This window comes from Oryx dammah, unplaced genomic scaffold (assembly GCF_014754425.2).
Source record: "Oryx dammah isolate SB20612 unplaced genomic scaffold, SCBI_Odam_1.1 HiC_scaffold_19, whole genome shotgun sequence".
NCBI classification, from domain to species: Eukaryota; Metazoa; Chordata; class Mammalia; order Artiodactyla; family Bovidae; genus Oryx; species Oryx dammah.
In genome coordinates this window covers 5,987,506-6,003,694 of record NW_024070203.1, presented here as the reverse complement: position 1 = coordinate 6,003,694, position 16,189 = coordinate 5,987,506, and the positions used below count along the sequence as shown (strand labels likewise).

Sequence of the window (16,189 nt, the reverse complement as noted above, 5' to 3'; positions counted from 1 at the left end):
TCCCTCCTCGCCGGGCATTCACACGGCTCTCCGACATCACCAGCATCCCCATCCAAGGCTCTTTTTTTTTTCCTACCCCGCTCCTCTTATCAGTACCTGCGGGCTGGGGGGCGGGGGGAGACGGAGGGGCGGGAGGAGAACGGGAAGAGGGGAAGGCAGGAGCCCCAGCCTCCCGAGGCGGCCGCGGGCGCCCGCGGAGTGAACCCGCCGCCCCGGCGCATCGGCCGCGCCGCCGCCTCTGTTCGGCGCGCTTCCTGGCCGATTGCTTTGCTGGCGGGGCGGGGGGGGGCGGGGCGGGGGCAGGTCTGGAAAAACAGCTCCAGTGGCTATGAAGCCACTTCCTTTTTTTTTTTTTTTAATTCCTTAGCGTCTGTCTTCGGGGGGTTCTCCCCGCTCCCGCCGGCGCCTCGGTGGGAGGTTGGATTCACTTGGCTACGGCGTAGGCTCTGGGTTCCTGGGGGGTTTTTATTCCTCCAGCCCTCCCCTCTTTGATTCTCTCTCCCCCTACCCCCGATCCCCGCGTTCTTTTACTTCTCTTATGTGCGCGTTAAAAAAAAAAAATCCATCCTGATTTTCTAAGCTCAGCCGGGGAAAGATGGGCTCCGGGGCTCGGGACCGAAGGGGCGTCTCTCCGTCGCTGTTGCTGGGACGCGTGCCTGCGCTGCTGCCTTAGGCGCTCCGAGCGTTCCGAGAGGAAGGTAAGGACTGGGGTCCGGGGGTCACCTTCCCTCCGCCAGGGTCGCTAGCCACCAGCTTTTCCCCCGGGGAGGGGGTGTTGCGGAGGAAGGATCGGGAAAGGCAAGGCTGTTGCTGGCGGATGGAGGGGCTGCGAGCAGACCTGACGGTCTCCATTGACTTAAACGCCGCAGTTGAAAAGTTAGGCAAGTCTCATTTTCCAGAGATGTGCTCGGTCAGGAGGGATAGGCTGAGAGACCTGGAACATCTGGAGGTTGCGTGTGATCGGGGTCATTTTGTGGGGGGAAATGTTAGGTTAAAAGGAAGTTAAGATAAGGGGAGGCCGTGGGTCTTCTATTGGGGGAGAAAGAAAAAAAATCAGTGGAGTGATGGCGCCGTCTATGTTCGACTAAACTAAAGTGTCACCCAGAAAATCAGTTTTGAGGGGAGCTAAACTAAACGCCAGTTTGCCTCTCAGTAGGAGACAAATAAATAAATAAATGGCACATCCTTGAATCCTCGGAGGCCGGGCCCCTTACACACCCGCAACCCGGTTCTTTCTTTCTTAAAGAGAAAGATATAATTGTTGGAAGTGGCCCTGCAGTCGGGGACTAGCGGGGGATGGGGGTGGTGGTGGGGGTAACAGAGTTCGGCGATCCATTTGTGATTATGTAGAATAAAAGAAGACTCCGTACGCGAAGGAGTATACCAGTGATCGAAATAAAGAGCGTTATATTGAGGGGGCTTTCTTGAGCAGGCTCGAAGAATGAAATCAGAGCCTTTTATCCACTGTTTCTCATCCTTGATGGGCACAGCAATGCAGACATGCACTGTCAAATAGATGGAAGCAAAAGTACCGGGTTTCATTAGGAAAAGAAATACGACCTCTTTTTGAGTTAGTGATTATAAAATGAAGCCCCCTTTCATGGATGGAATTCCTAATTTAGACACTCACTGTCACATTGGCTCTCAACGCCTACACTCTATCCTGAAGAACACTGCGCAGACCTGCATTGCCTGCAAAGTGCTACAGCAGGGGGAAAAAGGGGGGATTATTTCTAGAATTTCCTATAACTTTCCCTATTTTTTAACCTTAACATCCTCTTTGGCTTTATTTTCTCAGGAAGAAAATGCATTATTCATTGAGCTGTATGTTTGAATCAGAGAACACTGTTTTGATAGTCCCAGCAATTCTGATGTTATTTTAAACTGCTGCTATATGGAGATTTAGAATTGGAGTTGTTTTTGCTTATATGAAGACATAGAATTGGAATCATGATCTGGGGATTGCAGATCTGTCTTCAGGGACTTCAAAACTGGATTTTGTGTGCATGCATTGGTGTGTGTTATGCAATGGGGAGGAAGAGGGTTTTATCCTTTGGTTCAGAGAGGACCCAGGCAAAGACATGAAAAGTCTTAACTATCTATATGTCTGTATGTCTGTCTCTGTTTACAGAACAGTGGAAGAGACTGCAGCCTAAAGACTTTTAAAATTAACTTGGCATCACTTTTCTCAGCTCAAAGGCTAAGCAAAAAAGCAGTGTCATTTATTCTAAGAAATAACTTCTTAAAGGTTAAAGCTGAAAAAGATTCAAGTTACTTTTGGATAACAACTTACAGAGGTAAATATAACCAAGAATTACTGTATTATGTAAGGCCAAGTTAAAAAATAGAGGGGGTAAAGAAAAGAGCTTTGGAGCTGTTATTGGAGAGGTAGCAACAATTCAGTAATTGAAATCTGCTAGAAGAGACAATGCTAATTCTTATATCTACCATGTGTAAATGTTAAATTACAGTAGATAACTCTAGGTAAAATCACCCTGATTAAAAAAAAAAAAAAGACTGAAACCAGATCAGTTCCTGTGGTTCTGGGATTATTCACTAGTACTGCCTTTGGAAACAGATACTAATACAATGGTCTACTTTATGTATCCCAGGAGGCATGTCACATTGAAATGACTGCCTTAAATCGTGGTTCTCAATGATGATGTCCGAAAGCAAGTCTTCCTTCTGTATCTGCCCTTTCTCGGATGATGGTTTACAAATTCTGTTAATCTACATGAATGCCAGTAGTTTTGCATAGGAATTTCCCATCAGTTCACATAGTGGTCCCTGCAAAGACAAGTAGGGGTATTTGGGCGATGGTGTTTCAGCTGCAACCAGTTATCATTTGTGCTTTTAAAATTGAGGCTATCATTTGTCATACGTGCTTTTCACATTTAAAAGAAAAGAAATAATATGACGACAGCTGTTCCCAGATTATCAGATTTTGTGTGATGTTGTTTACTGCAGGCAGAGAGCTGAGGGGGAGAAAAGGTTTGTCTAGGTTGCTTAAAAATATCTCAGAAATTAAAATTTAGGTTGTTATGTTTAAAAAGCAGAGTTTTCCTCTTCTTCCAATAGAATCATAATGCACTTGAAGGAAATGTTGGTAGATAAGAGCATTCCTATTAGTAATCTATTGAATATTATTTTTAAATTGAATGTAGAGAATTTGGCCATTGCGGAGGACCACGTGAGGGCGCTGTTCACACAGCAACAGATAGTTTTATGGCATTATAAAAAAATTACCTGCCCTTTTTAAAAAACGCTTTTTTACTGAAATCTTGAAAACAGCTGGCTGTAATATTGGAAGGAGTTTCTTTTTATCAATGTGCGTAGACTCCTACTTGCATTTTACTTTTTCATTGCCATTTTTACAGGCCAAATGACATAGGATGAAGGCTGTTCGTAACCTGCTGATTTATATATTTTCCACCTATCTCCTGGTTATGTTTGGATTTAATGCTGCCCAAGACTTCTGGTGTTCAACTTTGGTGAAGGGAGTCATTTATGGATCGTATTCTGTAAGTGAAATGTTTCCCAAAAACTTTACAAACTGCACTTGGACTCTGGAAAATCCAGATCCAACCAAATATAGCATTTACCTGAAATTTTCCAAAAAGGACCTTAGCTGCTCTAACTTTTCCCTCCTGGCTTATCAGTTTGATCATTTTTCCCATGAAAAAATCAAGGATCTTTTAAGAAAGAATCATTCTATAATGCAACTCTGCGAATCCAAGAATGCTTTCGTTTTTCTACAGTACGACAAAAATTTTATTCAGATACGTCGGGTCTTTCCAACCGATTTCCCAGGATTACAGAAAAAAGGGGAAGAAGATCAGAAATCTTTTTTTGAATTTTTGGTGTTGAACAAGGTGAGCCCGAGCCAGTTTGGTTGTCATGTGTTATGCACTTGGTTGGAGAGCTGCTTAAAGTCAGAAAATGGGAGAACGGAGTCCTGCGGAATCATGTATACAAAGTGCACCTGCCCTCAGCACTTGGGAGAGTGGGGGCTCGACGACCAGGCGCTGATTTTGTTAAATAACGTGGTGTTGCCCCTGAATGAGCAGACTGAGGGCTGCCTGACCCAAGAGCTGCAAACCACCCAGGTCTGCAATCTTACCAGGGAGGCCAAGCGACCGCCCAAGGAAGGTAAGGTCAGCCAAGAGGGGGTGCCTGGGCGGGGGCGGGGGTAGACAGGGCGGAAATGTGCTGTGTCCCACGCCAGCCGGATCCTTGCCATGTCCCTGGGTCACCTCTGGATTGATCTGTGGTCCTTACTGGTCTCTCAAGCTAGTTTTATGTTTCAAGGTTTTAGACGGGTGGCAGGGTGGGGTGGTGCTCCGCAACCTGCCCTTAGATGCCAGTGGGAATGTTCAGGGGAAAATAGGTGCAAAAATGTGGAGTCAGTTTGAGATGGAGGTGGGTGGCTGGGGGGTGATGCTTTATTGCTTTCTTAGGCTGCAGCCCCTGGGGGAGACGGAGATACTCACAGACCTGGGGGTGGATCTGTAGGCTTCTCGCTGAGGCTTCAGCCCACTCTCTCATCTGTGGCCTCTTTCTGGGTTGGAAAAGCTACTGAGAGGTGACACAGATTCAGTGAAATGTCGGTGTGGACCAAATTACTCCCCCACATGGGATGGCAAGGGTGCCCCTCCCCCCAGAGACCCAGCATTGTGTCAAAGATGCTTTGCACAGTGAGTCCCATACAGGCTCTTGGTCAGCAGAAGCCCACTGGAAGTGTAGACTGTGAGGTTACAAATGAACACAGGCAGGTCCTGCAAGACCTGGTACCGTGTTAGCATGACTTTTGGTTCTGTCTTCTTGGTCCCCTCTTGAGCCTGTCAGAGCCGAGCTAGAAGGAAAGCCGTGCAGCGGAAATGCAGAAGAAAAGGGGAAAGTACAGGAGTGATTTATAGCTTCACCCAGACTAGTGGGGAAGCTGCCCCAGGATCTGAGATGGTGGATTATGTTTAATAAGGCTGGAAAGCTGACACATTTTGAGAAAACGGCCTTCCCCTTTGGAAGGTTAGGGGATGCATTCTGTTCATTTGAGGGCACGGCTGGTATCTAGCCTCTCTTGCTCCCCAACCCTGCACCCAGAGTGCATGTTGAATTTTTATGCAGGAAATGTTTTCTGATTGCCACAAAGATCTCTGTCTGTGGAAAGGGACAGCCAAGCTCCAGTCCCTCCTTGCTCTCCTCCCCCAACAGAAGTTGTCTTTGTGGCCAACATAAAATTGACACGTTGTTGGAGAATTTTAAGAGTAGCCAAGGTTTTGTAAGGGGGTGGGGGGCGGTGGGGAAAAAAAAGAAAACGGCTTAACCAGCAAAAAGCCTTGATTTTTCTGCTGAAAGCCTTTTGGGGGATGGGAATTATGGAAGAGGCATGGCACTCGGGGCAAAGAAGCCTTAGAAAATAAATTCAGACTAATGGCGCTGGGAGAAGGGTGAAAAACCTTTAAGATTTCTACAGGTCAGTGTTTCCCTAACAGCTGTGACTGAAGAAAGCAAAGTGGTTTTAAATTACAGGAGTTCTTTTCTCTAGTAAAAATCCCAGAGAAGCACTTGCAACTGCAGGGATGGTATTTAACACCATTTAAAACCGATTAGTGTCCCTTAGAATAAGAAGCTATAGTACATGAGGAAAGTGTGATGTTATAAGCTGGCTAATAAGACAATTAACACCAGAATCTAGGTTTTGCTTGTCTGTTTTATTGCTGTTCTAAGAAAATGCAGAAAATTTGTATCTTCAGTGGTTAAAATTTTATCATCAAATTGATAGCTGATGACAGTGGAAAAAGAATCTTGGTATATATACAACCCTTTTTTTTGTGAATGGTAGCAAGTGACAAAACCAAAGTTGTTGTGTGCTCACTGAGTATGATTTTTAGAGATTTTGCTAGTCATGATCATGAGGTGTGGGTTAGGAAAGGGCTGAGATTTATAGAAGTTGGACTAGATGGTCATTCGTTTCAGTAAATGACTAAGAGTGATTTTAGACATTAGATGTTTGAATCCTGGGGGAGGCTATATGCTTCTTTTGGCTAATTAGCTGGTGAAATGAGAAAGAAATGCCTCCATAGAGAAATCAGTGATTGTTTTAAAATTGTTAACATGTTAATAGAGCTGAAGAGGAAAAGTTTATATAATAGGGGAAGAGTATGTTGCTATATCAGTAAAATTGCACAGCCTATATCCTCTGTCTTCTAAATTTGTGCTCTCGAATTGCTTAGGTGTTCTGAGTCAGAAAGGTAAGGATAAGTAATTCCTGATGACATAATTGTGGCTGATGCATTTGTAAGTAATTCCTATAAAATATGTATATAGTACTCCTTTACTTCATTCAAAGAAGACCTTTCAGGCCATGTTACATTGTAGGAAAGGAATGTGAAAATCTGCAGATGCTTAATTTAGTCAAATTATGCAAAAAGTACATTAAATCTTAGTCAATACAAATGATATGTAAAATCTTATGAAAGAATTGTTTAATACTGTTTCGAATAAACTACCACATGATATTCACAGGGCTTGAGGGCTATATGTAATAATTACATACAGTGGTGCTACTCGTATCTAATTTAATTCCAAAATGTCATTTTATTTGGTAACATGTAATCTCAACTTCTAAAATGGGATTTTAAAAGTCCCACTCGTATATTACTTTATGATTTCTATTTTCTGTGAAAAGTAAACTATCCTGTAAATCATAAGGGGAATATTTACAAGTTCATCCTCCATAGTTTTTGCCTCCCATTTTATTTGCTGTTTTCAGTACTGACTCAGAAACCTTGAGTAGAAGTATTTTCCAGTGTATTATGTCACAGAGGTGGCACAAATTTGTCAGAATGGTCTTTAGGCTCAGTGGATACAGTTTCAGAATTTTTTTGTAATGCTGCTAGTGATGGTAAAAGATATGCTGAATACTGAATATTTTGTATCTGTCCATGGAAGTTATCATATTTAGTTAGTATTTGAGAAAACTATAGGTTCCCGGCAATAGAATGTCTGTTTTGAGATAGGATTTCTACTAAGATGTTTGTTAACAAACATTCATGTACTTAAGAATTTCATAGCCAGAAAACAGTAAGAAGACTATTACTGTTTGAAATGACAACACTGACAATTACAGGTGTTATCTTGAATATATTATAAAAGTAAATTGTTAAATAATGCTTCATTAAAGTGTGAATTTTATTATATTTAAATATTTTCTTATTTAAGATCATATTTCACATATTTGAGGGTGCCATGTGATTATAGAAACTTAGCTGTCATTTCCTAATTTTTATGTTTAATTTTGAAAGTCTAGTAAATCAGCAAAAGGGACTCTCTTGAAAATAATGTCTTATTTCAGGCAGTTATTAAATAACTGTTTATGTACAGTCTATATACCTGTTTTTAAAAGAAAACTAAAGTAACATTGCTGTTTACCTCTTTTTCAGATGTGAGTAGGGGCAAGACTGGTATTTATTCATGAGGTCTTTAATATGTTTTATACCTTTCTTTTACCACAGATGATCCTGGACTATATAGCTAAAGTATAAAAGATCATATATGATCTTATTTCTTATTACTTCACTTAAACAATTAAAAGAGTTAAGAGAGAGAAATTGCATACCACGGTGTCTAAATCATGTAATAAGCCTTAATGGAAGCTTTGTTTCCTACTTAACATCAATGGTGCTACTTATGTGCAGGGAGTTGGGATCCCTGTATAGATTCCAGGAAATCTGAGCACACACACTTCCTTGTCTTTTCATTCTGCCCCTGCTAATCCTTGATAATCATCCACCCAAAGGAAGTCTCACCGTTTGCCTGTATAAAGTCTAGCCTGTATGTGTGTGTGTATGTTTGAGCTTGTAGGCACAAATCCAGAGCAATTTCTGTGTCTCTTCAATTTCAAGTGTTTTCATTTCATTCTTTTTTTTTTTTTTTTTGCCTCACTCACTTTTCCCTTGCTTCTTTAGCCTCCTGGCTCTTACTTCCTTTTTGAATGCTGTTATCCCACTCTGTATCAGAATGTACAGAGATCTCCTGAGTCAGTAGTATCTTGTCAGTTTGCCCTTCCCCTTGGCTGGACCCATAGCCCTTTGCACATACTGTACTTCTGTTCTAGCATCTATCATATGGCATTGAAATTTCCATTTATTTTTCTGTCTTCCTCTGCTAGTCTTGTGAGTTCTTCAAGTGTACAGACTTGATTTTCCAGTTGTCTAGCACAGTCTAAACAGAGCTTCAATAAAGACTGTTTGAAATGAATGTTAAGTGAGCAAAACAAAATAAAATATTTAAATAAGGAATATACCAATAAATTGAGGTTAATAACATTTATAACATTTCCAGTACAATTAAGGTGTTATTTAGCCAGCTCCTTATCTCAAAGTATTATTTAATAACATTTTTAAAAGCACAAGAAGAATGGAGTCATTGAGAAATAATGTTAGTTCCATATGCATTTATTATAATAATTAGTGATAAATATAACTTTCTATATACAGCTGTCTACAAAAACAGTAGTAAGAAAATTTGCCAATTTTTACCTTTTTTTAAAAAATTTTCTTCATTTCTATCTATGTTTTTTTCTTCTGGCTCTAGCAGTTCTTATCCAGAAATGACATTTTCCAAATCTTTTTTCCACAGTTTGAAGAGAAACATATGCAAAGTCTTTCCAAGAAAGAGGAAGAATATTTGCATGTCGTTTCAATCTTCTGTTACTTATTCCTGATTATGATCTATACGTATAGTAATAGTAGAATACTACTAAAATTTTAGGCCTGGCCAAGTAACAGGCCCTAGTTTTTACTTTTGCCGTTTCAGAATTTTGTCAAGCAATTTAGGGAGTGGCTCAGATATGTAGTATTAATGAAAACTCCATTATATGGCAACTTTTTTTGGAGGCAGTAAATTAAAATATTAACAGAAAAATCTGTGTGTACACATATGTGTCATTCCAATTTTAATGTTAGTTGCAGATAAATGTGCTACACTTTAGTTTTCTTCAAAACTGAGCTGGGAATTTCATTTATTTAGATTCCAACTTCATGTATTCCTATACTTCATTTCCTAATAGGAGTGATTTTATTGTTAAACAAAATACGTTAGTAAATACAGGGTTCCTTAGAGTCAGTTTGACCTGTGTTACCTACAAATACAGATCAAGTCATCTGGCCTTTGGATCTGAAATCATAGTTTCTTAAAAAATCAACATTTGTTACTTTTTTGAAATACCATGAGCTGGGTTTGAATCCACACCTTCACCTGAGAACCTGTTCTGTGTCCCCGCTTCCCTTCTTGGGTTGTTAGAAATGTTTATTCCTCAGGGTACAAGAGAACAGGATATGACATTATGTAGTTTAAAAAAAATTATCCCAAAAAACTAATGAAATTAATGGCTTGGAATATTTTAGTTCCTGTCAGCCCGTGGAAATTTGTTACCAATTCAATTAACTAATACAGATCAGAGAGGTGTTCAGTTTTTCTAAGTGTGTCACTGAATTGAAATGAAAGGTGTATTTTGGTATGAGATGCCCTTGGGTCTTGAGAGTGACTCAGCCACCTCGTAGCATCCTTGACAAGGGACAGTGCTTCACTGAGCTTGACTGTACTGTAGTGAAGTGCTGAATTAGATGAGATTGCAGATGGAAGACGCTTGGGCTAATCCTCAAGTGTTGCTAGGCCCTCAATTCAGTTTTTGAAACCTCATTTTTATTCTTATCTTTTGGCTATAAATGATAGAAGATTGATAATAACTAATGAAGTAGATTACCATATAATTATTTAAACTTGTTTAGGAATTTAGGGCATTTAACAAAGGGTCATTAGTTGACTGACTGTCTGTTTTGTATTATGTAAAGAAAAGGTCGCATCTGGATACCTTTGTGTTGATGGAGGCATGACTAATACATCAAATAGATCAAGCCACTGAATGTGAGTCATCCCAGGGCTGGGAAGCTGTCCTCTGGATATCATTGCTGATCCTTTTGAAAGTCTGTAAAGTCTAAATGTAAATTAAGGAGTTTCCAAGTGTTTTACTCTTTGCTGCATTATGCAAAATTAAATTCATGTTTTTAGTTCTGTTTTGAAAAGGAATTGTCCTGAAACAATTAAATCTATATTAAATCATTTGGAAAGAAGTAGAACATTTTTGGAATTCTTTTCACTGAATTGTGTTTAGTTGTTATAGACTAATGAGCCCTCAGAGTCCTCCAAAGGCTTACATATTCAGATATTGAAAACAAATTTAAAAATTTGTTAGAACTCATTTGAAGATTCTGATGTTTTCTTAAAGTTGAATTACAGAATGCCATCTATAAGACTGCATAAAATGCTAAATGTTCTGTGTTCAATTAAATGCTAAATGCTCTATTTTCAATTATCTTTCAACTGTCATTCATGAATTTTGCTCATATGCAGAGAATGACCTAGCTAATACTTATCTATTAAAGGTTAATATATTTCTTATTATTAATAAGATATTCTTAATAAAGTAATATGTTTCTAGTTTGCACAGAAAGTGTCATAAGTAACAAATGCATAGTAAATACATTGGTGTGGAGCTATTTCTCTCAAAAATAATTCCCTGAATAGGAATCTTTTCTGAAATTGGACATGTTTGCTGATATGCATTTTCCCCTTATGACACATCCCTTATGCTTAGAGCGCGTTATAAAATATGAAGGCAAATGGTTACTGCTTAGTTTCTCCCATATTAAGTGAAATAATTTATCCGCTAACCTAATCTTGGATATTATATTCTCAAATTACTTCTAGATACCAAGATTCTTTAAAAACTGAGAATTGTTTAGGAAAACAGAGCAAATATGTGCATGGGAAAGACATTGAAACGCTGATGGAACCAGATTACAGTGTTGAGGATGCAATTTACATGCACTTAGATATAATCAAAAGCATTAAAACAATTGTGGACCTAACCAGAGTCTACCTTGGTGAATTACTTTTTAGTAATGAATGTGTTAAAAAGATAGAAATAGCACACAGAAATATTTGCTTTTCTGGGTCAACGGTATAGAGTATCTATTTCATGACATTTCCACTGGTGTTCTTCCATTTAAAAATAATTTTTAAAGTTTTGATTAAAATTTATTAAAAATTAATATCTATACTGCATATATAAATAAAGATAATTTGCCCTCTAATAACTATTTTTAAAGAGAAAACTTCATCTACATATCACTTTTAAGAAAATAAAGATCTGGAGTGTTTTGTTAAACATTTTATAAATTAAAGAATTGTAGGGAAACCTGACATTGAGACAGTGCTTTCCATTTCATAGAGGTCTGTGGCACAAATTATTCTACTTGAGCAGTAACTGTGTGAGGCACCTATTATTTGCTCCATCAACATGGGCCAATGATACCTTAAAGACCATGGCTTTCCTTTCTCATCATTTTACTATAGACTGGTCCAAATGAAAAACTACAGAAGTTTAGAGCTATGAGTTTCTCTCTGTTTCTGGAACACCTGAATCTGAATCACAAATTCTCAGATTCATAAGGGCCTCTCAGCATCATCTCGTCCAAATCTTACCTGACTAAAGGAATTCCAATCTGCAGATGTATCATGGGAACATTACTTCAACTGAACATAAGTGTTCTTGGAGTTTATATTTAATGCCATTTCTATAATGTAAAAGAGACACAGTCATTTAGGATGGTTGGCTAGATCTAATTATTAAAAAAAATATTACCTGGTATCCAGCCAGAACAATAATCAGAGTATATTGCTCTACTACTGAATATAGACTCGTCTTTACAAATCAGAACTTTCATTCATTAGGTTTTTTTTTTTTTTTCCTATTTGGTATATATTATTTAAACAAATGTGATGTAAGTTTCAAAAAATCTATTGATTTTCAGTCTAAGCACATTAAGTTTAAAGAGCAAAGTTTCAAGTGCAGAGCCTGTCTAGATTTAGAAAGATGATTTACCAAGGTCTATCTTGGATTTTCGTTTTATTATCATTCTCTAGGGCAATCTGTGCTTTAAAGAAATAACGTTCTATTTTTTAGTTATCCCGTTGCACATTGAGAAATGCTATTACAGGTGGGAAACAGATCAGAACCCACTCCTGTTTTGAAGGTCACAGCTCCTGTGGGTGGGCTTCCCTGGATTCTCTGGAAACCACTCTCTTCTCTCACTCCTGAGGCCCATGTCCTGATTCTAACCCTGGGACTGTACTCTGTCTCCCTGGTTTCTCCAAGCTTTATCCATGCCTTACTCTCTTCTCAAATTACTTTACTACAATACATCGTCTGTTTCTTATTGGGACATTTACTGGTACAGGAGTATGTGATTTTGTTAACTAATTACATTGAGATTGGTCTGAAATTGTTCCTTTTAATGTGTTAACAGTCTTATGTAATAATTAGCCGTTTGCAGAGTTGCAGGTTGGCTAACCCTACTAATTGAAAAGATTGAGCTAGGCTTCCCTGATGGCTCAGATAGAATCCACCTGCAACGCAGGAGACCTTGGTTTGTCACTGGTTCCAGAAGATCCTTTGCAGAGGGGAATGGCACCCCCCTCCAGTATTCTTCCCTGGAGAATTCCATAGACAGGGGAGCCTGAAGGGCTAAAATCCATGAGGTCGCAAAGAGTCGGAAACGAATGAGCAACTTTCACTTTACTTGAAAGAGTTGAGCTAATCAAAGTGAAAACCAATTGGTTATTTTTTAAGAAGCTTAGTTGACACAGTTTATTTTACACTTGATCCTAACTCAGGATCAGTATATGTTCATCTTCATAACTCCACTGAGTTTAGGAACTCCTCCAATATCTTTCTATATGTACATGTTGACTTATTGACTACTTAGCCTGTTTTAAAATTACATAACGTGTACATTCATATACAGTTTTTCAGTGATGTGACAACGGAACATTTGAACTGGCCTGGATACTCAAGGAAAATTTTGTGAGTTGGTAATTTCAAGGCTCACGTATAAAATGTAAAAAATCCTGGCAGGTTAATATTTAGTTTTCATTTTACATCATTAAAATAGTGGAAATATAAAATGAAAACCGAATTTCAGTTGCTAATGTAAGTATCCTTTTGCCTGTTGATTTCATTATACATCTCAAGTGCATGTGTCCAACTCTTGGTGATTCCATGGACTGCAGCCCCCCAGGCTCCTCTGTCCATGGATTTTCCAGGCAAGAATACTGGAGTGGGTTGCCATTTCCTACTCTAAGCAAAGACCAAAAAAACCAAAACCAAACAAGACTAACACAGAACTTTATTTTTTTCTTTCATTTCATTGCAAAAAGAAACCAAGGCAGCTAAGTTTACCCTTTTAATCTCACTAAGAAAATTGTAGTTTTTAACTCCTTTTCTGTGTTTAGGTTGCCTTTCATATCACAGAAGAGTCCTGAGAAGGAAAAAGGAAAATAACTTCCAAAGAAACAAATGGGCTAACCTTTATTTTTTTCTGACCTTCTGTTGATATACAGCTTTATGATTTTTCTGAATAGGTGATACATAACAAATATTTATTATACAGTGAATGTTTTTGGAAATTTTTTTTTTTCTAATGTTGGCTCCTCATACTAATTGTAATGTGGAAAAGAGGGCACCTTGAGAAGATAGAAATCTGTTTACTTTATATAATCTTTCCACATAAATCTGGCAAATTTTCAAAGATCTGCTTCTGCATTGTGGGCTGAGAAATTTCAGTTTATTTTGGCTTCCCAGAGAGGTCAGCTTCCTTTACAGAAATGTCAGCTTGTGGTCTGCTCTCCTTGGCTGGCCTTGGTTTTTGTAACTTAGAGGGCAAACTATGTATATTTTTTTAAGTGGTGTCTGAGATATTAACCAAATGCAGCCTTTTCAATGGGCTTTATTTCCAACTACAATGAAGTAAATGGCCATGAAGCACGGTTGTTGGTTCCATTTGTACCACTGAGAGCATTTTAATTGCCTTCCTTAGCTTGTAATATATTAACAGTTTGTTCTCTTAAAAATGTATGGCTTCCCTCTGGCTAGTGGTTTTCCTGGAATTTTCTTATGACCATATTTTGATGTCCAGTTGATGATAAAGGGCATAAGTGAATTCTAGGCAGTAATAAATATTACATATACTTGCCACTGGTCTCTGCATCCTGAGGGGAGAGAAACCACAGCGATATGGCTGACTAGAAGTTAATCCATTAAGTAGCAAGAACTGATTAATGCAAAAAAGTAAGTATGTACAGGATATGAATTAATACAGCTTTTTTCCCCCTTAGCAATGGAAATTTTTTTTTCTAAATAAAAAGTCAATATATGAAAAAGTTTATTAAAAATAGAACTTCTTGGGTGAAGTGAGCAGCCCAGAGCTTGCCTAATCCACCTCCATAGGTGAGACACCCCCCCTCCCTTCTGCTTTTTGTGGAATAAGAGACCTGCTCATGACCCATCTCTACTGCCTGTCCTGTGGACACTTTCCTTGGGATCTCTCTTTCCTTGGGGTCAGTTTGTCCTGGGGCTGCGTGTCGTGTTTCAGAACTAGTACCTGAATTGTCCATCTTTCTGTCTCATCATCTGGATTCCGAGCCTCTTCCACCTAGGTTTCCAAACCTGCAAATTTGCTTAGTGCAATCATACCTCTTGCTCATAGACTGGAGTTTACCCAGATAAATATGAATATTGTATTAGGATCCTTTTGGACCTTTATCTGATGAATAATTAGAAGCCCTCATGTTAAATCTTTATAAATGTACTGTTTGGTGTACTCATTCTGATTCTCTTCCTGATTGTTTAGTGACTCCCCAAACCATTCAGCTGCAGACTGTCAGACATCTTGGAGTAAACTAAAGTTATTAGGGCATTAAACTTTTTTGGAGGTCCTTTGTTCATGTATAACAGATATCTGCAACAGAAGCAGGTTATTAAAACAACCACCAAAATCATGTTAGCATCTGTTCTATGGACATGAGTTGACACTGGGGTGTTATTAATGCTCTTCCAGTACTGTTAGCCTTCCCTCTCTCTGGGCATGGGTCAGGATTGATTTCTGGACCAGCTGTGCCTGGATGGGGTCATGTGACTGGCTCTGGCCAATGAGTGGTGAGCAGAAGTGTTACTGCTTGCTTCTGAGTTGGGTTATTTTATTGCTGGAGTAAGATCACCAGAGTGGTCTCTTTGCCTCTGGCAGGGGACCTGTGCCAGAGAAAAGGGCCTTCCCAGGCAGCTTGTGTCCTTAAATGTGTGAGCTGAGAGGAGCCCCTTCCCATGGCCTGAAGGCTGAGCCAGGAAGTTCTTTTTCTGTTTCGAGACACTGGGTATTCGGATTTGTCTTTGTTACTACAGCCTAACCTAGCATATTCTAGCTGATAACAAAATGTCCAGTTAGGGAGGATTGGGGCACAGTGGCATTAACTGATGGTTTTAGAAGGTGACCTGTTGTGTAATTCAGCTGTGAAGATGTGGTAGCCAGGCAGATCTGTGATATTTTGTGGGGAGGATCTCGCCTACCTGAATATTCTACAGTGTACTCTGGGATAGCTGAATTTCAATTTATTGTTAACGATACTCTGGACCTCATTTTAGGTATTAATTTATCAATATTTAATTGTCCTAGCCTAATTAAATAGTAAATTAACTACAGGGATTTTATGTTTGGACTTCCCTGGTGGCTCAGATGGTAAAGCGTCCACATACAATGCGGGAGACCCGGGTTCAATCCCTGGGTTGGGAACATCTCCTGGATAAGGAAATGGCAACCCACTGAAGTACTCTTGCCTGGAAAATCCCATGGACGGAGGAGCCTGGGGTCACAAAGAGTCAGACACGACAGAGCAGCTTCACTCACTGTTGTACGTTTAGATAACAAGAGACCATTCTTTTGACATACATTCAAAAGCTATTGGATTTTTCTATATGTTCGAACTCACCCAGATTAGAAAGGGTTCGTGGTCTTTTGCTGAGTCATGATTGTCAAAGAACTGAGTAGCAGACATTTCTTGTGGTCTGATGGTTCTTACTGACAGGTGAAAACGTGGCCCGTTACCTGCCCTTCACCCTCCTTTATCTTCATTCCTCCTTCCTCCTTTCCCCTCTTCCTCTCTTTCTCCTTGGGTACTTCTTTTCCCTTCAGATACATAGGCCATGATGTATATGTGTTCACCCAGATCCTGTTCCACAACAATTTGCACAGAATCTGTTATCAATATACATGTAGGTGTTTGTGGTAAACAA

At 39.3% G+C, this 16,189-nt stretch overlaps 1 protein-coding gene across 1 annotated transcript in view; it reads left to right on the top strand.

The window, feature by feature from the left end:
• Window positions 1–296: 296 nt before the first annotated feature.
• The window catches only part of ADGRB3 (adhesion G protein-coupled receptor B3), an 880,035-nt gene continuing 864,142 nt past the window's right edge, over window positions 297–16,189 (top strand). Inside the window, exons 1-3 of the mRNA XM_040261415.1 lie at window positions 297–698; window positions 2,132–2,297; window positions 3,378–4,149. Of these exons, the coding sequence (XP_040117349.1) occupies window positions 3,393–4,149 (757 nt within the window). The 5' untranslated portion in view covers window positions 297–698; window positions 2,132–2,297; window positions 3,378–3,392. The remainder of the gene's footprint in view (window positions 699–2,131; window positions 2,298–3,377; window positions 4,150–16,189) is intronic.